We start from the raw sequence: 19,145 nt of genomic DNA, 5'->3' as shown, positions 1-19,145 counted from the left end.
ACAATGAAATTCTTCTTCATCTTCTACCTTAACCGACTACCGAAAAACAAAACCCAATCCATGCAATTCGTGAGGTATCTGGTTGTCCTGGATCATTCTTGTGTGGTCCAGGATCGCGTTCTTGATTACTTGTACACATGCTCTTCATCCCCTACGAAGTAACCACATCCCCCTACTGTAACTCGCCCCCTAGGCCCGCAATGCCCCCTTTTTTTCTCTTCTTTTGATCTTGTCTCTTGCTCGTTTCATCCATTTACAAAATGTCCATTACATCGTCAGCCTCGAATCCGAACTGATTGTTCTGGATGGCGGCGATCCGGTCGAGTTCGTCCTGGTATTGCTTGCGCAGGTCCGGCAACGTGACGACCTTGCGCTTACCCTGGAAGGTCGTCGACTCCCTCGCATTGGGAGGCGGCAACTCCTCGGAAAATATCCACGCCTGCTTCGGATCGACGCAGCTGAGGGCGTTGATGAGCAGCAGATACTGCTTCGTGACCGCCGTGTCGAGAATGTCTTCGCCAATGAGCTTGTCGCCCTCGCCGGCGTGCCGCAGCTTCTGGATGCGGTCGAGCAGCACCGTGGCGGCGCCGCGATAGTCGTTGTGTTTGATCCTCCAGGAGTAGAGGATCTGGTGGTATGGGATGCCGCTCAGGACATCCATGGTCGCCTTGCACCGTTGTGCCAGAATGTCGTCAATCGAGTCTTGTAGACCCGGGAACGGCAGCGACATGAGTTCGCTGTTGTGGTAAGATTCGCACATCTTGTCGACAAGCTTGCGAAGGGAGGAGAGCTGCATCGCTTTATCCTTCATGGCCAGTAGACTGGCATGGGCGACGTCGAAGCGTGAGAGTACCGTCGCCGCGTTGAACTGTCGGCTAAGCATCTCGCTTCTGACCAGGGCAGCCTCCGGGCTGGCGTGGGAGTACTGAATTGCCAGTCCGGCGAATTCGATCACATAGGAGTATGCCTTGGCCTTCTCGAACAGAGCTACTGCGTGGCAGTGGTACCTGGCTGGCCCCTTGTTGAGCAGGTTCCACTCGGTATCGTCGAGGAGTCCGCTGCTGTGTCTATCGACATCTACATCTTTGACACCTATCACTAACGTTAGTTTGGTTTCCTCACAGACAGAACAAAGTTAACTTACTCATGCCTATCGCCGCTTTACGGAAGTGGAAGGCGGCCGAAGCAAAGTCTTTCAGGGCAAGGAATACACGGCCCTGGATGTAGATGGCGAATGGCGTTTGCGCGCAGTAGGGGGTGAGTTCAAGAGCAAGATCGGCCCGCTCCCTTCTGATGAGGGAGCACTGGATCAGAGTAGGTGACACCTCGATATCGCTGTTGGAAGCACAGAGATCCGTAACGATATCTGTGATGCTCGTAGCCAGAGGCTCGTTTCTGCCGTCAACGAAGCCGAGAAGATGACCAACATTGCCCTCCAACGCGGTGACCGTCTGCGTCTCCTCTGCAGTCCTCTTTGTGGTGCTAGGCGAGCCTGAGAAGGAATCGTTGCGGTCGTTCTTGTTGCCAATAGGAACAGTGATTTCAGTCTTGGAAAGCCATCGAAGCAACTCTAACCGACGAAGTGACTCAAGGAACTGTCTAAACACGGCACCAACGTCAATTCGTTTCGAAAGCATGTCTTCCTCTTGATCCCAATCGAACTCCATATGTACCAGAAGCAAGACCTGGCTGAAGATGATGTTCCATTGCAGATCAATCGTCTCCTGAACAGCCTTGACGATGAGCTTCCTTCCAAAGTCGGTCAGCGGCTGACGGGCCTTGCGGCTGCCAGAGTCTTCTGTAGCCGCGATCAAGCCAGACAGACTTTCGTACAGATCCATCGTAACACCGGTATAAGCTTGTCCTAGACTCTCAATGACCTGTGCGCAGTCTTCGTCACTAACGGTGCGCCACAGAGCAGTAGTGTCAAAGAGGTACTGGAGTCGTTCATAGTCCGTTCGAGGGGTCTCCTCGTAAATTTCAGGTCGCAGGGCGGCAGTGCAGACCTGCTGTATGCTGTCGGAAATGGCGTCGAGGAAGCCAACTCCCGTCGACACAAGGTTTGCTATTCTCTCAGAAGCCTCATCTGGTCGCGAGAGGTTGTAGTACAGCCGCTCCAGTGAACTGCATTCTCTGATGGCGGAGATCGCATCAGCACACACAACCCACGTCATGTCGGAATCGGCGTCGAGGACCAAAGCAACTGCCTCGCCACGTTGCTTGTCCAGTTCGATCAGAAGGCGGTAAAATCTCCTCCACTGGGTCTCGCTGCTAGCACGGAATTGCTCATAATCCATACCACCAGCCGAGTTCCGGTCCAAGGATGCTGTTGAGGCAAGGACAGAGCAGATCGACTCTGCCAGGCCCTTTTGTTGACTCTTCGAGCTGCCCTCCTTTTGGGAGTAAAGCCCCTTTTCGTATATGGAAAGAGCTGTCTCGAGGGTTGCTTTGGTGAAGCGGCCAGGGGCAAGGATAAGATCTAACCACTTTTCCGTCGGGTCTGTAGGATCAGAGGATCCGGACGTCGGCGCGGTAGGATAACTCGTGTCGATGTGAACTGACGCCCATTCGCTTTCCCATGACTCGGCGATGTTGTCTCTGTTGAGATCCAGCTCCTGGACTCTGTAGGTCATGTTGTTCTTCCACAGTGTCCACAGCTGAATCCCACCATCTGCCAGGTTTGAAAGTACAAAATCCGCCAGGGTCCACACATCTGAAAGCGATGGTGACGACGGGGTAAGGTGATTATCAGGGAACGCATCCTCCACGTAGACGGTGTCGCTGTCGCGGGCCTTGATGTTCCAGAACTTAAACTCTCCGGCCCCAATGGGCGAATACGTGGCGCACATCCGGTTGCCTGTTCCATCGCCGACGAGCTGTAACAGATTTGTCTGTGTAGGCTCAATCTGCCACTTGCCGACTTCTTGCGGGTTGCGGTCAGAGTTCAGTATGTCGCCTGTGAACAAGATCTGGCCTGTCCGCAGGTTCCAGATGCGCATTCTGTGGTCGAGACAGACTGTGAATAGGAACGCCGCATCATCGAGGCCCAGGTTTGTGACCTGTATCGACGTCGCCGCGCTGGCGTCCATGTGGATGTTGCGGTAGCGGATAGACTGGTTCTGCTGGAACGGGAGGTAGCTGCGAATGCCCTGCGCCCAGCCTTGTGAATTGTAGATCGTCTCCTTCCAGGGGTTGCTCGTCGCTATGCACAGGTTAGTAATGGAGCTTGATTGCGGCAGCGGTCGAGGGGTGACATACAATCCTGTGTCTTATTCCGGTCCAACCTCACCAATCCACCGTCGTGCAGAGAAATAACAATTTGGTCGGTGCTCGCGGCAACCATGCGATGCGGGTGCTTGAAGCCAAAGACCTTTGGCTGGTACACCTTGCAAGCATCTCCCGGGCCGGCCTCGATGGCGGAGCGCTTCCTGAAGAAGTCGGGGCGGAGAGTGAAGGAGTATAGGCAGTTTGCCTCGTCGAGCACGAACATGGACAGCGCATCATGTTCTCGGGGGTCGGCGAAAGCGACACAGGACGATTGAATCGGGACCGTGAATCGGAAGTTAAGGATCAGCGGCGCATCGACCGTCTTCTCTTGTCGGCAGGTGTCGACGACTCGCAGGCTCAAGACGAGGCCGTCATCCAACAGCCTCCAGAGGAAGCTGCGCGGTGCATCGTGCCATTTGCGGTGGTAGACCGACGAGGCGGGAGCGAGGTTCTTGAGCCGAAAGTTGACTTCGTCTTCGCTGATGTTTTTGTCGCCGGATGTGAGCTTGCGGGTCGCGCCCCTCCCGTTCGACGTCAGCGAGGGGACGCGGATGTTGACGATGGACGAGGCGGAGGCCGGTTCGAGATTGAGACGAGTCTCTCGGTATAGGTATTGGGTGTCTGCGGAATCCATTTTCGTTTTGCCCCTAACCTGTAAAGACCTCAAACGCCGTAAATAAGAAAGAGGAAGAGGCCGCGAGAGTCGCGGGTCGGGCTCGGCGCATAAAGCAATCTATGGCAGCAAAAAGTTCGTCGCGATTGAGTTGATGGAATTTCCAGTTTGAAGGCTCCAACGCGCCCGGTGGGGCTAATCCAAAAACAGCAACCAGCTTGGTACAGTGTTTTGGGTGCGGACGATGGACTACACACGGTACAGCACCATGAGTTCAGCTGGGATATGGTAAAATAAGGAAGTCACAGGAAAGCAGACAGTACATTGGTGGCTATCCATGGCAGGTTCATGTCATTCCGAAGGTACCTTGATTCGTTACGTTTCTAGCAAATGCTCTAGCAGAAATACCACAACTCCAGTGTAACGATTGCCGCCCAACGCCAGCACCAATGCATGCCATCTTTCCCAACCGGGGTGTATCAAAGCTCACTCATATGCGCATAACACCATCACAGCTACTCTCGTCCAGTCATCCCGCACCAATATCCCTTTTCTAGTCCTTCTCCAGGTCCTTGGGGCTCGGGTCGCCAATGCCATCCTCGTTGATCGCAAACAGACAGTCACTCTCTGGCAAACAGGGGCTGTCGTAGATCTTGGCGACACGAGTCTCGCCTCGACCCTTCCTCAAGCTGATTCTCGTGGTACTTGCGTGGGCAATGATGTTACCACCAATTGGCTTCTTCGGGTCTGGGTTGAACATGGCACTCGGTCCACCGTCAACCTGTGCGACGACTTGGTTGGTGATGACAACAGCAATGCCAAACTCGTCAGCGAGACGCTGGAGCGTGCGCATGAACTTGGCCAGATGAGTCTGTCTCGACGAGAGCTCACCTCGGCCCAAGAAATCGGTTCTGTAGAGAGCCGTCGCACTGTCCACAATGAGGAGCGAGAAGCGGGTCTCGCACATCATGGCACCAGCCTGTTGGAGAAGCTGAAGTTGATGGTCTGAATTGTAGGCGCGAGCATATGCCACGTTGTCGAGAACCTCTTCTCCAGAGAGACCGAATCTGTTGGCGACGGCCAGCAGTCGAACGGGACGGAATGTACCCTCAGTGTCGATGTACAGACACTTGCCCTCGCCACCGCCCATGTCGAAAGGCAATTGGCATGTCACAGCAAGAGTGTGGCAAATCTGACTCTTTCCCGTACGGAACTCTCCAAACAGCTCAGTCACCGATCCGGTCTCGATACCACCGGCGAGAAGTGTATCCAGCTGCTTGGAGCCAGTCGTGATAGAGATGAGCTCGCTTCGGCGTTGATGCATCTCGGTGGCGGTCGTGAAGCCCATTGGCACGAGTTTCGAGGCTGGTTTTCTTCTGTCAGCAAAATACGCGCGAAACGTCTTTTTTGCAGTTTCATACCTTCAGCGAGAATCTTGGTTGCCTTTTGTTCCGAGATGCCTTTGATCTGTTCCAGCATGCGGCGCGGGGTATACGCTACTGATTCTACGGTGTTGAAGCCGCCGTCGACGACCATTTGGATATCGCGCTTCGTCAAGCCGGCAACTCCCTTTTCGGAGTATTCGTCAGCATACCGAATACGACGCAAAATGCCTATATGAGACTTACCTCGAGCGCAGTGAGTGGCGTAGGCGCGCCGGGCCCGGTCACGCCGCTCTCATCGCCATGGCCCTCGTCATAGCCGTCAGCGTCGGCCATTGTGCTCGTCAACGTAGGATTGTGATGTAGAGCTGGTATTACACGTGGGGAGACACAGCAGTTCTACACGCGAAGTCGAACGTCAGGAAGCGGGTTGGGTGTTCACACAGTTACGAAATCGTTGATGGTGGGCAAGCGCGGGCTCTTAAGACGCGTCGGGGATGACTGGTGGTGGCGACCGAGTGGGAGGAAAATACGCCAAATCACGTGCGGCAATTAAGCAGCCGGTCGGCCCCACCGTGTGCCTGGAGTTAGCGTCAACCTACCTTACTAAGACGCTTCATGCTTCCCTCATAATTACTCATCGAAGACATCCCCAGGTGAGCAGCGCGGCAATTCTCCATCATAACATCCTCAAGATAAGGTATTCGCAGGTCTGTCGCAGTCTTCAAATGTCAGGACTCGGTTGAGAACTCGCCTTAAGCCACTGTCCGAACAAGTGGTTCTTGTATCCAACAGCTTGTAACATCACATGTAGATGTTGTAACTCCCAGCTCAGACCTTCACCATCTCTTTTCAAGTTAAGCTCAAAGTAGACAACTTCACAAATGCATGCTGGAATCAATCTGTTTTTGAACTGTTTTATTCTCATTGATAGTATATAGCGAAGGAAAGCAGGAAGAAAGCCGAAACACCAATCCCAATGCAAGACCCATTGTGCTAATCCCTCCATCAAATCCATCCCGATCCACTCAATTCTCATTATTGTTTACTGTTGTACAGTCGAACAGGTCGTAATCGCCATGATGATGGTGTCAAAAAATACCGGAGCCAATCTTAGTTGATGAAGATGCGGCGCGTCTCGTGCCTGGGAGCCTTGGGCACCCGGATCGAAAGGATACCATCCTTGAAGCCAGCCGAGACGGCATCCTGCTTGATCTGGCCGGGGAAGTTGAAGACCCGGCTGAACTCGCCGATGCTGCGCTCCGAGACCCAGTACTTTGCGTTGTCGACCGGCTCCTTCTTGTGGTGGTGTGCAGCAGCAGCGGCAGAGGCAGACTTGTCGACCTCGGCGACGGTGGTGGCGGGCGTAGGCTGCGCGGTGGAGTTTGTCTCGTCGTCGTCCTCATCCTCGACGGTAGCCTGGTGAGGCGAGCGAGGGCGCTCAGTGCTGGTGGTGGTGCTAGCGGTATCGTTGCCGCTACCGTCGGTGATGGCGCCGCTCATCTCAGTTCCGGAAGAGGACTGGAGGAGGCCCGCGGTGGGCGGGGTGCCGGCGGTGTAAGACCTCTCGACGCGGCCGCGGATGTGCAGGGTGTGCGGGTCGGTGAATTCGATGGAGACGTCTTCCTTGCTCAGGCCGGGGAGCTCGCCGTGCAGCTCGTAGGCGTCCTCGACTTCGCGGACGTCGAACTTGGGCTGGAAGGTCGGGACGTGGTTGCGGTGGGTGCCGCGGGCGCCACCGGAAGGAGTACCATTGCCCTGGCGGGAGTAGTTGTCAAAGTCCTCGAGAAGGCGGAAGAGAGGGGTGAAAGAGGCGTCGGAGTTGTAGAAGTTGCGGGGGAAGAAGGCGGCCATTTTGATGGTGTTGTTGTTGGTTGTGGTGAGGGTGTGAAGTGGTAGTATTGTGGGTTGGTTTATGAGTAGAAAGATATAGTAGTTGGGAGAGGTGGCTGTTTTTGTTGTTTTGTGTGAGAGAGTTGTAGCTGTGTTTGCTTGTTGTTGTTCTTGATGTTCTGATCAGATGAGAAGAAATCGGTATTAGACGTGATCAAGACGACGGATTTATACAATGGAAGTAGGCACCATCGTGCCTTCCCCAGCGTTCCGGCAACATCGCTGAAAAATCAAAGGACCCGCCGCAAGATCCTTCGAGAATGGACTCGCACGTCGAGGAAGGGACGCGCATGCTACGAAAGCCTGTTCTGGAGGGATCTGTAAGCTTCTCGTTGGCGATTGCCTCACGATGGGAGGAGGGTTCTCGTAGCTTCGGAGGCGTGGAAGCTGCTGGAACCTTCCACTGGCTTCCATTGGATTCGCCACCCGCGCAGTGATACATCACTCAACCGAACCACACTGATTTGCAGGAGAATATTATTGAAGTTCAATTCGCGCCCTTACGCACTATGTCAGTTATTCAATAGCAACTTCATTTGATCAATACTATAAATATGTCAACATCCACAAGGTCGAGATCGCATCTTTAGGTCTTCCAAGAGCTCCAAACCGCTGTAAGCCACCGCGGTACGTCCACCTCGCCCAATTTTTAGAGTTCCGGCCTCCGACAAGGGTCCAGCAAGACGCCATCTCTCACTCAACCAATCGAATTTCCTCCCTTGACGTCAAACGGATGGTCCGTGCCGGGGCACTTCGAGAGTCCATGAGAGTCCAGGCTTTCTCAATCGCCCATGGCCAGGTCCAGACTCCTGTTCCAAACCAGCCCGCGGGCCCCCATCATCGTGTCGAATCGCACAAATCGGGGGAGGGCAAAGTGGTACAGCCCACGGCGACTCCCGTTTTAGTCTGCATGTCCGGTGTGGTTTCCCGTCGAAACCTGTTGCACGATGTTCCCACTTCTTTGGGTAGTGTAGTAGGACAGGACACGACGAGCAGAGAAAAAAAAATTCCAATGCAGCAGTACGACATTGCTGAGTCAAACTCCGTACATTACCTGCGGATACGTCAAGCCCGCACGGCGTAGCATCTTCGGCCTCAGGGGGTTGGTCTCTCACAATACGGTGGTCAGTTAGGGTGTACCTCAGAACGTGGGGAAAACGTTCGTCTCACTCAAGAGACGGAGACCCTCAGTAATCGTCGCGTCGCAATTATAGCAACCCCGCAACAGAAACTTGGACGAGATATCGATCCGTACCAAGAAAAAAGAATTCGCAGAAATTCAAGGTCTGGCCGTACCTTGGATTTATTCAAATTTTGTGGTACTCCGGTACCCTTGACAGCAAAAATCCATCCGTTGCCCACTCAAATGCGACGGTACATTATCCACGCTAGCTTCACTTTTCGACGAAACCCCGGCATCGAATTTGAATCTGACGCAAAGTCACATGTTGCAGTCGATTCCACAAAGATTTCCCTGATCAGCTGTATGGGCAATTTGCGCATCTTGACATCAGCTCCCAGTAACAGAAAACCGGCAATCGAATGATACGTGCCTGGTGAGCCATGCGACGTCCAACCATGCCAATTAAGGTTTGAGGTCGCAGTTCGAGTCGTGATCCCGACGCTCGTCCGGGTTCATCCCTTCCAGGGTCAAGCCACAATGTGGATGTCGCCACCGGGAAGGTGCCACAGCTGATCGACGACATGTCTTGGATTCGCAGTGACAATGGCATGTTGTCCAACTTTTTTTTATCCTGCATTCTGCCTTCATCTCGCCGGACCAAGTGGTAATTCACACGCATATGGCGGGATATGGGAAATGGAGAAAATCTGCTCAGTTGACCAGTCCATCCGCGCGAACTGCCTCGGTAGCTGTCATATCGCCCAGGCGCCGTCCCTTCAACGCCAATGCAAGCGCAAGATACACCAAACTCTTTCGTAGAATTAGACAGCCAGATTAGGTACATTGAGAAGCAGCATCCAGTAAACCAACCATGTCAGCGCTCGCCATGGCCTGCATATGCGGCTGTTGTCGTAAAAACATGTCCAACCGATCGTAAACCACAGAGTCCGGATCCAAATGGACTAATGACTGGGAAAAGGAGTCCTGCCCATGTCGCCAGCAATGCCGGTGCCCGTTATTGTTGAAATTGTGGCCGCATGGGCGGATATCCTGCAATCATCGCCATTCCGGGTCGCATGGCCGGCACAGATCCTGGGCCGGGACTCTGGACCCTATTGAAGAGCCCAATCAGCCTCCTTCCGACGGACGGTTCCAGTTCGGTGCCGTCTCTCGCGATCTTGACCTCTCGGTTCGAGTTCCATGGATTACGAAGACCCCTGGTACGGTAGAATGGAAGTCGTGCCGTCGACAGCCACTCGAGTTTGAAGGGCTTCCCCCAAGCCTTGGTGGTACCATCAGCTTCTTGGTTCCCGCTCTTTCGGCTGCTTGCATCGCTGTGTTCCACCTCGGTCTCTTCTTCCTCGTCACCGCCTTCTCCGTCCTCACGCTCTGCTTCCCAGAAGATGGTGCCCCGGGCCGAGTCGTCAATAATCCTGCCCTTGGGCGCAAACTCTGTGGGTTCGGTAGGAATTGCCTTCGGTAAGTCGACATCGTTTGCGGACTGCGCTTTGGGGGCAAACTCGATCGCGGCGTCCGGGTCTTCGTTAATCTGGGATGTCATTCTTGCGTATCCGAAGTATTCGCCTGATTTGTTCGCAGAAAACACCAAGTAGACGTTGTCAACGGCCTATAAAAACAAGTCAGACATGCAAAACCAAAAGAACAGATTACTGCTCACATTGAAAGCAGCATTCAGCGTATCCTCATTGTGAGATTGGGTTGCCCAAATCCCCGTCCTGACACTAAGCTCGAGATCCTCCACAGTCAGACTTTTCAGAATGAAGAATTTGTCCTTCTGAGACGTTGCTTCTACTGTAGTGACGGGTTTCAGGTCGTTGGACTCTGCCACTGCAGCCTCGGGGGCAGCTTCAGGAGCGCTGGGTGGTGCAACCACGTCATGGGGTGTTTGCGATCCAGAAGAGGCCGCCGGGCCCGTAGGTGCTGTAACGCCCGTTGCGCCTTCGACGGTGCTCTTGCGCAAGCGGCTGACCAGGCGAACGGACTGGAACTTGGAGTCGTGAAGCTTTTGTTGAGCTGTTACGCACGTTTGTTCGTCTTTGAAGTTGGCGAATGCACAATTGCTTTTCGATATCAAGAATAGTGACTCGAGGCCGTTCGCTTCTTTGCACACGTGGTGGACGAGGTTCATGAGGTCGGTTTGAGGCGGAAGATTTCCAACCCAGATCGCATGTCCTGATATCGTTGTCAGCGAGCGAGTCTTCCTTTCGAGTGGCAGGATAACTAACCACTTTGGCGCGGTTTTCGCGGTGGGCCGCGTACAACACCAGATCGGCCATCGCCCACATCTATGGTTCGGTCAGTGATGCTTCTCCCAAACACTGGCACTGGGCGCGCAATACCACTCGACCTGTGACTCGAAGGAGCGTTCATACCGCTAGGGTTGATCCCGTTAGGCATCTGAGGCATGACTCTTGGGTCACTGTGCCCAGTGTCTGTCCCCATGTACTGTGCCGAGACCATGGGGTTGTGGCGAGCTTGGTTCTGAGAGTAGTGGCCAGCTGGGGGATAGTAATACCCTTGAGGGATCTGGTTATGCTGCGGATGATTCATGACCATCTGATTCGGATAGTATCCCATGTTCGGGCGAGCTTGCTGCTGAGTCGGAGAGAGCTGATTGGTATAGTAATGCTGCATCTGGTGGTGTTGCGGCATGTAGTACTGCGGGTTTCCCATGGGCATCGCGCCTTGACCAGGATACTGAGGAGCCATCTGTGGCATCTGCGGCATCATCGAAGGCGAGGATGTAGCAGGGCTGAATCGCTGCTGTTGATGCTGCGGCTGGCCACCAGGTACATAATTCCCATGCCTCATGTTGGACTGGGGCAACGCGTTCGCCATGTTGTTCAAGTTGAAGTTCCCGGGGCGGCCGGCTGCGGGTTGCTGAGCCATGTCGAGTTGAGACGAGAAGGCATGTTGAGGAGGGCCGTACTGCTGATGCTGCGGGTGGGGGATGCCTTGAGCTTCCATTCTCGACTTCTCGTCTAGGTAAATGGGCGAAACACTTGCAGCGTTTACGCCTTGGTGAGAGTCCACGATAGGATACTCAGTGACTTTGGGAGGGGATTGAACATCTCCCATTTGTATGGTGATTGTGCGAGCTGTATCGCAGTTTAAGCCGCCCACAAACTGTCGTAACCGAGTTAGCAAAATGCCCAAACGTCGGCGGCCGGGACCAACGGCGCCACATAGCCAGAATGAGGTCCGTCTAGTAGTTTATACCTTCGGCCAAGTACTAGTCCAGTCCTCCGAGCTCTGGGTCGACGGACAGCTCTAACGGAGCAAAACCCGGACGAGAGGAAAGACGGTCAGGATGTGACGGGAAGTATGTATGATTCTAGGCGCCACAACAAGATTGAGCTATTTGCGGTAGATGAGTGAAAGCCCACGTTGTGGCCAATGTGGCTAGTTTGCACAGCCTTTGAAGGAAAGGGGGGGGTTCCCTCTGGAAAGTCACGCTTCCGAGCGCCCAAGGGTATATGTGGCAGTTAACCCTGCTCAGGAAGGAGAGCGTGCAATGTGTGGCTCAATGAAATTCCTAGAAGGCGATCAGCTCGTCTGGGCGTCCAATACCAATGCAGAGAAGAGCCCGAAGCAGGGGGCACGGCGTAGCCTCTGGTACCGGGGTGAAGGGGGAGCTGCCGAAGATGACGGGACGGACGAAGAAACGAGACGCGAGGGGCTAGGTTAGGGAACTCCAGGCATGCATATCGTGTGGAGAGGTGCGGCTTCAGGGTGGTGCGGTTGCCACTAAACGAGGGCTGTCTCTTACCTGAACTTCGGGGCGCCGACGCAGGGGTTGCTGCTGTACGCTGGCAGGACTGATAGATCGATACTCTATGAGTTGCGATTCCAATGCTGCTAGGACGAATGCGAGCTCGGGACTTAATGATAGGAGGAATCCAAGTTAGAATGACGATGTGGTGTTGCGCGCCAGCGGACGTCCAATCCAGTGCGATTCGGGAGGATAGAGGAGTAAAGAGAGTTGACGACTGAGAAGCCCTAGTGGCAAGACGAGACTCGACCCGTTGAGAAAGACCAAGTCAACGTAAGCGAGGGTTTAGACAGAAGAGTGCTGGCGTACCAGTTAAAGGTTGCTGTGGTAGCTGAGTGATGAAGGAGACAGACACTAAGAGTGCTTGGTCTCCCAACGTCCAATGATATTTATGGAAGAAGGAAGGCAACGGCTATCATGAGACCCGGGCAGCAAAGAGAAAGGCGTGGAATAGCGGCACAAGGAAGGTGACGAGTTACCGACAGGACGGTGGCCAAAACCCAAGGGCCGGGTATCTTGCACGAGCAAGTAGTGTAGTGTAGTGTAGAGTGTGGAGGCTCGAAGAATCCCAGTTGCTTGTTGAGCAATATGAAAGCTATGGGCAAGCGGCGACTGGGGCGTAGGGGTTTGAGAGAAAACGTTGGAGGAGTTGTGGGATGCTAGAAACGCACGTACTGAAGTAGAGTAGATTGCGCAGGATAATGCCCACAGTTTCGAGGTCGGGGGAGCTGTCGATGAGGTGCTGGAGCACTGGAGGTGGGTTCCAAGATTGCGCCGTTGGCCGACTTGAGGAGAGCTCCGGGATGTAGGCGGCAACCACTTCGCCGCTTTGCGTCCGTTATTGCCGTAGTGTATGTGTCGCCCTTTTACGGATACCACGAGGAAGAGGCCGAGATGGCAGTGCTCATGAGCGAGGGGACTGTCATACACTACACCGAGGCTGTTGTGAGAGAGAGAAGACAGGACGAGTTGAGAGTCGAGTCCGGGTGAGCGACGGGTAAGGCGAGAAGGAAACGACCGGGCCAGACAGTGGGTTAAGTGGCGTTCGAGGAGGGGTGAAGTTAGAAGAGGAGAGGCGTGTAAGCGTGTGTGAAGCCAAGAAGCAGATGGGGAAAGCAGTGCAATTGGAGATGGGGAAGACAGAGATGACAGAGCCACAGCTTCCCGCTTCATGGGAAAGAATTGGTAGAGGTTGAGAAGCACAGAGGCACTAGGTAGTAGAACTAGTAGAGAGTTTTTGCTCGTAAGGTAGCCCGGGCCAGTTCAGCCCAGATGGAATGGGGAAGGGGGAGGGATGAGGATTGAGGAAGAGCCTACCTTACTAAAGAGGGCACGGAGGGGTGGCGGTAGAAGGGGCGATGCGGGTAAGGGGAGCATCCATGATGTGGGAACGAACTGATGTGCATGGCCAGGTGCCCGTTCTGGAATCAGTAGCATCAAATTGGATGAAGAAAGATGGTATTTTTTTCTTCGGTTCTTGGCTGCCGCTCTAAGATGTGCAAGGGACACAGATGTGGTCGGGTGGCCCTCCCACTTGACCGGGCCGCGAACTAAACTAGACGAAGGTAGCTTGTCACCTTGTGTCAACAGGGATGGACTTGTAGATGGAAGTCTTGTTTTTTGGTCAATTACGATTGGCATGGGCACTTCAAGTATGAGAGCTATCGAGTAACAACGAAGCCGGAAACTGCGGAGAGAGAGAGGATGATGTAGAAGAGATGGCGATATGGACAGAGGAAGAGAATGATTAACCCATCAGATATCTTACTTCGCCTAGACACTCGTAGTCGATGATATCAAGCACAACACAGGTATCGGCGGATCGAATACTAGGTAGGTATGAGACAAGTATTGAGGGAGACATGGAAAAGACAGGCAGTGAATACAAGGGCTAATGAGAAAGAGAGAGCGAGATGCAGAACAGAGCAAGAGCAGAACAGAGTAAGGTAACGGATAGAGCAGCGACAAACACCAGAGACAAGCAGGGCGACGGGCGGAGGAATCCGATGGAGAGCGACCCAGTCTTGCATTCGCCACTCGACCCGCCGAGCCACTTTCCAGAGTCAGGAAGCAATCTGTGTCCGAGTACGTAGCCAAGTAACTCGTAGCGCAAGGAGGTAAGGAACTGTACTGTGGCCGATGGCCTGTGGCTAGGTACCTCCACGCTCCTCGTGCTATCCTTTCCTCTTGCCAAGTAATGTAACGTGCCGACTTGACCTGCCTGCCGACTGGACTGTTTAAAGATTCAAGGTCCCTTCCCAAAAGTGCAAGGGGATGAGGGGAGGAAAGAAGAAGAGCACCAAAAAAGAAGAAAGAGAGACAGGGACCGCGCTTGCTCGCCCACTCGTTCGATTTCGCTCTGGTCTTGGTGTGTCTTGTTAGTCCCGTGTCTGGCCCGGACGCCCAGCCACATCGGTCCTGGGCCTTCCCCGGTCAATCAAAGTCGCCTCCCGGTACGTATCGCTTGAGGTACTCGGGAAGGTACATCCAGTGTACAGGGAAAAGGTACAATCACACCTAGGTATACGTCGTATCTTGCTGTGTGCTCCATGTGCTCCCTGCAATTCAAAACTTTCGTCTTCCTGCTTTGGCGTCTTCTTGACTGACACTGGCTTTTTCCCCATCACTTGACGGATCGCTAGCCTCAAATTCTAAACAAGGCGTGCCAGGCGGGTGGCGGATACCTGACTGATAGGCATCGCATTCGCAGCTGTACTATCAATAGACAATCAACCCCTGGTAAACGCAGCAAAGCGTCGGAAACGTCGAGACCCTTCAACAGATCATTGCCTGCTTTGAATTGCTTTTCTTCGCTGTTGGGCTTGTGAATGTTTGGTTGCTGCTGCACAGCTGCGACACGGGATCATGCGGTATTCGTACAGAGTACCGCACCAAGTCGCAAGGGAAAAAGAAAGCATCGGGCTGCGGACTGGCGCCCACGACCGCATCTCCCGGTCCAGGTCTCCAAGCTTCGCCCTACATCTTCAGCCTCGCTCAATTGGCGTTAAGCTCTAGCCTGCCGTACCCTCGCCCTCGCATCGGCCTGACTTGAGTTTGGGTAACGAGCAACGTGCTCAACTGGTGATCTGGGGGCGGCTATGCGCTTCCGAGGCCAATGGCAAGTGAAATCCAGAGAACTGGCCATCCTGCTTCAGCGGTGGAGTGGCTCGAGGAAACGTGCACCCAAACATGCCTACAGCATTTTTGGGTTGGCGAGACTCATCCTGTCTGACCAAGCTACACCGGTATGAGGCGTGGAGAAAAGTCTCATGTCTCATCTCTGCCCATCATGGCATGGCAATTTGAAATAAGGCATATGAGGCCTACTGGCTCATTGGCCGTTTTCCCACAACCAACGGCTCGCCGAGCCTCGCCGTCACCCTTTCGAAAGTCATGACGTAGATGACCATAACAGTCTCAGCAAGTTGAGTATCCTTCAGCTTTGAAGTATGTTCGGTGCCGCGCTTGCAAGAATGTGTCGTGAAGCACTCTAAGCCAGTCTCTCCCATCGGCGCCGGAACATCATTCCTGTTCAGCCAAGGCCTTGCCGTAGCGTGGCCAGGCGTCGGCCGGCTGTCAAGTACACAGACGAGTTGTCACTACCGCGCAAAACAAGGTAGAATCGCAATGATCGAGGACAAGGGCGTGGAGGGAGCCGAGATGCCTGGCAGATTCATCTATCCGTTGTGGATCGAGGGCTGCTTCGAGAAATCCTGCATCATCCCGTCCAATGTCCCAGCTTGCGTGCTTGCCCAGTGACAAAAGATATCAGACCTGAGAAGCGTCGCGCTAAGAATGTAAGAGGCTCAATTTGCAGCTACGGCAGCATGAGTTGGTTTGGCTGTTAGCCGCATGAGGGAGCCATTGTGCGGGGAGACCGGTGGTCTAGACCATTCTCCCCTTACCCAGGCAGCCCATAACGCATCCAGCACATCTGGATGATATCTGGGCACGAGAGGCCTGTAAGTTGACGCAGGCCCTCGGCCCATTGGTGGTCTGATCATTCCACAGCCCCCAAATGTTGATTCTCCCGCTTGCCAACGGCAGTGGTAAATTGTAATAAGGCAAGCCGGCCAAGCGTCTAAACCCACGTGGTTGGGGCAACACCGCTGTGGAATATCGTGACCGTAAGGTAAGTGGAAGCTATGCTACGAAAGCTTGATGAGTGAAGAGAGGAAGCGGAGTCCACGAAGACTAGACCAACGCCGGAGCTGGAGTATCAGGTGGAAGGCTGAAAGTGGCCAACGAGGACTAGGCCGAGTAAACCTCAGTTGGAGACGTTTCGTCGTCGGAGTATTAAAGATGGCCGAGTGGACTAGTACAGTGTCCGCGAGGGACAACGATGGAGGAGTTGGGGAACCAGACAGCTCCATCACGTCGGAGAGTGTGCGACGAGTCTCCTCGGAAAGTAACAAGACCGTCGAGACGTTGGAGCCTTGGAGGAAAGATTTGCGGCGGTACGGGGCGCGGTGTTTGTGCCGCTGACCAGTAGCCGTGATTCAATCGCGAATCGCGATTGTGTGTGTAAGGTAGTGTGTAGCATGGAGCCCGCGCGGTTCACCCCACGTCCAGTCCACTGTCACTTGTCAGCGTCCTTGACGCGGTCGGATGCCATAGTGAGCCGGCGGCGGTCCTTTGTCTGGGCGGTTTGGCGGTTTGGACGGAACTGCGGACATTCCAAGTGGATGGGGGTGGTGGAGGAGGAGGCTGGAGTCGTGGACAGGGTCCGCGTCGGAAACAGGAAACTCACAGTGAAGTCTGACGGTGACTGAACCGACACCGACCGCAATGCGCATCTGTCGCGCCCACAGTGGGAAGTCGGTCTGTACAGGACCCCATAAGCCCCACCAGCCTGCCCCACGCTCCAACTTGGAGGGTCCAAGGCCAAGGAAAGAACTGCACCGTGACATTTGACGTAAGTGTGCAAATCTATTCCCGCTGGTTCTTGTTCCCCTTCCACCCCAAGGGCCCCAAGCATCAAGCATCATGACTCCATGAGTGAGATGGAGACTTGGAGCATGAAAAACTCTGTCTTGAGGAGCTCGGCCTCTTGCCGGAGTGTCTCCGAGTAATGCCATTTTGCGAACTGCAAATTCATCCTCCAACAAGGGGGATCTCTCTCTACCTACCCTTTAGCTTTGGTTGACATTCAGTCAGCTGGCTTCTCACAAGTGGTTTTCAGGGTCCAGCAACTTGACGTACCCTTCGGTATCCTATTGGGCCAACAGAGAATAAGGTAAGCACACACATAGGGTGATGCCTTCGAATTTGGGGGCCATCGGTGCTTGTTTGTCGTGTCTTGACCAGGTACTTCACTTCAAGTTAAGATAGCACGATAGGTAGCCAAGTTTGTCCTTGCTTCTTGCCTTGTGTGCCCTGTTCCTCCCTCCTTCCAGGCTGTCAAATGTCTTGCCTCGCCTCGCCTCACATCTCTCTGCTCCTTCCTCCTTGAAGTAATGCTCCAGTCTGCGTGCCTGCTTGTTGTGTCATTGGAGACCACTTTAGATACGTACCTTGCACCGTACAGAGCAGGTACCTGGGGAGGTACTCGGGGGAACGTACGCCCCCCCTGGCCTCCTTACCCGAAATCCTTTGCAACCACGACTATCCAAAGCCGCCGCGCCAGATTTTTGACGGCACTGTCAACATGGGATTCTCCAAACTTTTCGATTTTTTTCAGACCTCCACTTACATTGCGGCCCCCCGCTGCCCTTGTAGGTCTCCCTCTCCCTTCTCCAGCAGGCCTGATCCCTTCTCGACGCCAATTGGCAAGCCGAAAGCCTGCAGCGGCAGCATGTTTCCTTCTCCCGCAACCATCTCGAATGCTTGTGGCGAAAAGGTCTGTCTCAAGCTTATTGGGAAGCTTTCCTGACGGTATTCGTAACCAGTCGCCAGTCACCAGCCAAGCCATTGTCCAATCTCATCGCTTCTTTCACCCAGAGATACCTCTCCGGCGCCAACCCCGACAGCCCGAGTCATCGCCCGAACCCTGTGCCGGAGCAGCAGGACCCTTACCCGTCCACCGCAACCATCTGGGTCCAATCAATCGTGGCAACATTAGTGTACCTAGCTATCCAGACTTGCGACGGCCGGAAGCTCCTCTCCGGGCCCAGTACACGGTGTACACCTCCTGGACTTACATCTCTGGCAATTTGGCCGAGATCCAATCATTCGCCGGGCCATCACAATATGCTTCGAATGGATTTGCTAGGAACGCGGGGCGGCCGGAGGTGGAAATGAACAAAAAAAAATGCAGAAAATATCCACGGCGCAGGCCGTCCAAGGATGCGAGCATGCCAAACTGCCGTTTGACGCCAGAAAAACCGCGCGGCCGAGGATTGCGGCTTGTCGGTCGGAGTTTCGCCACAACTGACCAAGGCTCCAGCTTGACCGGCGCCGATCCTTTACCCCATCCGCACCGAGATCTTCGTTGCATGTGGCACGCATCCTCCGAGAATCGTCACTGCTACCACATCATGATCCGGGGGTGAGATCATGGCTAGAACCCGTCGAAGCAGTAACATTGAGGGTCCTTTTTGCATCCCGACCCCGGAAACATGCCACCCGAGGTGCCATGCGTGCCATGGTCCATACCTATCCGGACATCATACGGCGTTCGAACTTGGGCCAGGCACGCCAGGTGTACTTGTGCGTGCCATCAGTGCCATGAGACGAGCATGCCCGTATTGCCGAGTGCATCAGACCTCTGAAGGCGTGACCGATTCACAGCTTAATTGACGACCGACCAGCACCTGTCTGCTACAAGTGCAACCCAGTCGGACGGATACGTCGCCGTGATAGCACGGCGCCTTGTCTTCAGACGCTAAGGCTGGTCTGGCAGCTTCCTCCGCGGCTAGTCTGCCGTTACAGGACACAATTGAATTAGCTAATGCAGCCTACAGTGGCCCGGTGCAGATAAAAGGAGAAACGGCACTCGACCGAGATACTAGGTAATAAAGTCGCTGCGTACCGCATCATCTTGGCGTTGCATTACCTCATCAACTCGTTGAAGTGGCACCAGTGGTTGGTTTGAATTCCGTCACTCAAAGACGGCCCCTGGGTAGCGGCATATCC

At 54.2% G+C, this 19,145-nt stretch overlaps 6 protein-coding genes across 6 annotated transcripts; all 6 read right to left on the bottom strand.

The window, feature by feature from the left end:
• Positions 1–253: 253 nt before the first annotated feature.
• On the bottom strand, positions 254–3,901 carry BDP81DRAFT_459940 (nucleoporin Nup120/160-domain-containing protein; the record flags this gene model as incomplete). Its single annotated transcript, XM_060593598.1, has 3 exons — positions 254–1,092; positions 1,145–3,202; positions 3,259–3,901. The coding sequence occupies 3 exons, from the start codon at positions 3,899–3,901 to the stop codon at positions 254–256; spliced, it is 3,540 nt and encodes a 1,179-aa protein (XP_060446825.1).
• Positions 3,902–4,206: 305 nt separating this feature from the next.
• On the bottom strand, positions 4,207–5,710 carry BDP81DRAFT_371611 (DNA repair protein rhp51). The gene is made up of 3 exons (XM_060586630.1): positions 5,509–5,710; positions 5,302–5,449; positions 4,207–5,245 (listed from the first exon to the last, which is right to left on the bottom strand). The coding sequence occupies exons 1-3, from the start codon at positions 5,596–5,598 to the stop codon at positions 4,434–4,436; spliced, it is 1,050 nt and encodes a 349-aa protein (XP_060446824.1). The 5' UTR covers positions 5,599–5,710; the 3' UTR covers positions 4,207–4,433.
• Positions 5,711–5,922: 212 nt separating this feature from the next.
• BDP81DRAFT_424463 (HSP20-like chaperone) lies at positions 5,923–7,536 on the bottom strand. Its single transcript, XM_060590137.1, has one exon. The coding sequence runs from the start codon at positions 7,114–7,116 to the stop codon at positions 6,376–6,378; it is 741 nt and encodes a 246-aa protein (XP_060446823.1). The 5' UTR covers positions 7,117–7,536; the 3' UTR covers positions 5,923–6,375.
• Positions 7,537–8,436: 900 nt separating this feature from the next.
• Positions 8,437–9,401, bottom strand: BDP81DRAFT_203904 (uncharacterized protein). Its single transcript, XM_060582578.1, has one exon. It carries the CDS (start codon positions 9,120–9,122, stop codon positions 8,634–8,636), a length of 489 nt encoding a protein of 162 aa, XP_060446822.1. The 5' UTR covers positions 9,123–9,401; the 3' UTR covers positions 8,437–8,633.
• Positions 9,294–11,266, bottom strand: BDP81DRAFT_316440 (YT521-B-like domain-containing protein; the record flags this gene model as incomplete). The annotated part of the gene is made up of 4 exons (XM_060584174.1): positions 9,294–9,905; positions 9,957–10,471; positions 10,525–10,584; positions 10,639–11,266. The coding sequence occupies 4 exons, from the start codon at positions 11,264–11,266 to the stop codon at positions 9,294–9,296; spliced, it is 1,815 nt and encodes a 604-aa protein (XP_060446821.1).
• Positions 11,267–11,627: 361 nt separating this feature from the next.
• On the bottom strand, positions 11,628–13,438 carry BDP81DRAFT_203919 (uncharacterized protein). Its single transcript, XM_060582579.1, has 3 exons — positions 12,747–13,438; positions 12,069–12,180; positions 11,628–11,834 (listed from the first exon to the last, which is right to left on the bottom strand). Exons 1-3 carry the CDS (start codon positions 13,242–13,244, stop codon positions 11,785–11,787), a joined length of 660 nt encoding a protein of 219 aa, XP_060446820.1. The 5' UTR covers positions 13,245–13,438; the 3' UTR covers positions 11,628–11,784.
• Between the last annotated feature and the right edge of the window lie 5,707 nt (positions 13,439–19,145).

This window comes from Colletotrichum phormii (genome assembly GCF_030913505.1).
Source record: "Colletotrichum phormii strain CBS 102054 chromosome Unknown BDP81scaffold_7, whole genome shotgun sequence".
NCBI classification, from domain to species: Eukaryota; Fungi; Ascomycota; class Sordariomycetes; order Glomerellales; family Glomerellaceae; genus Colletotrichum; species Colletotrichum phormii.
The sequence above is the reverse complement of the archived record's forward strand: the minus strand, read 5'-3'. Positions and strand labels throughout refer to the sequence as shown.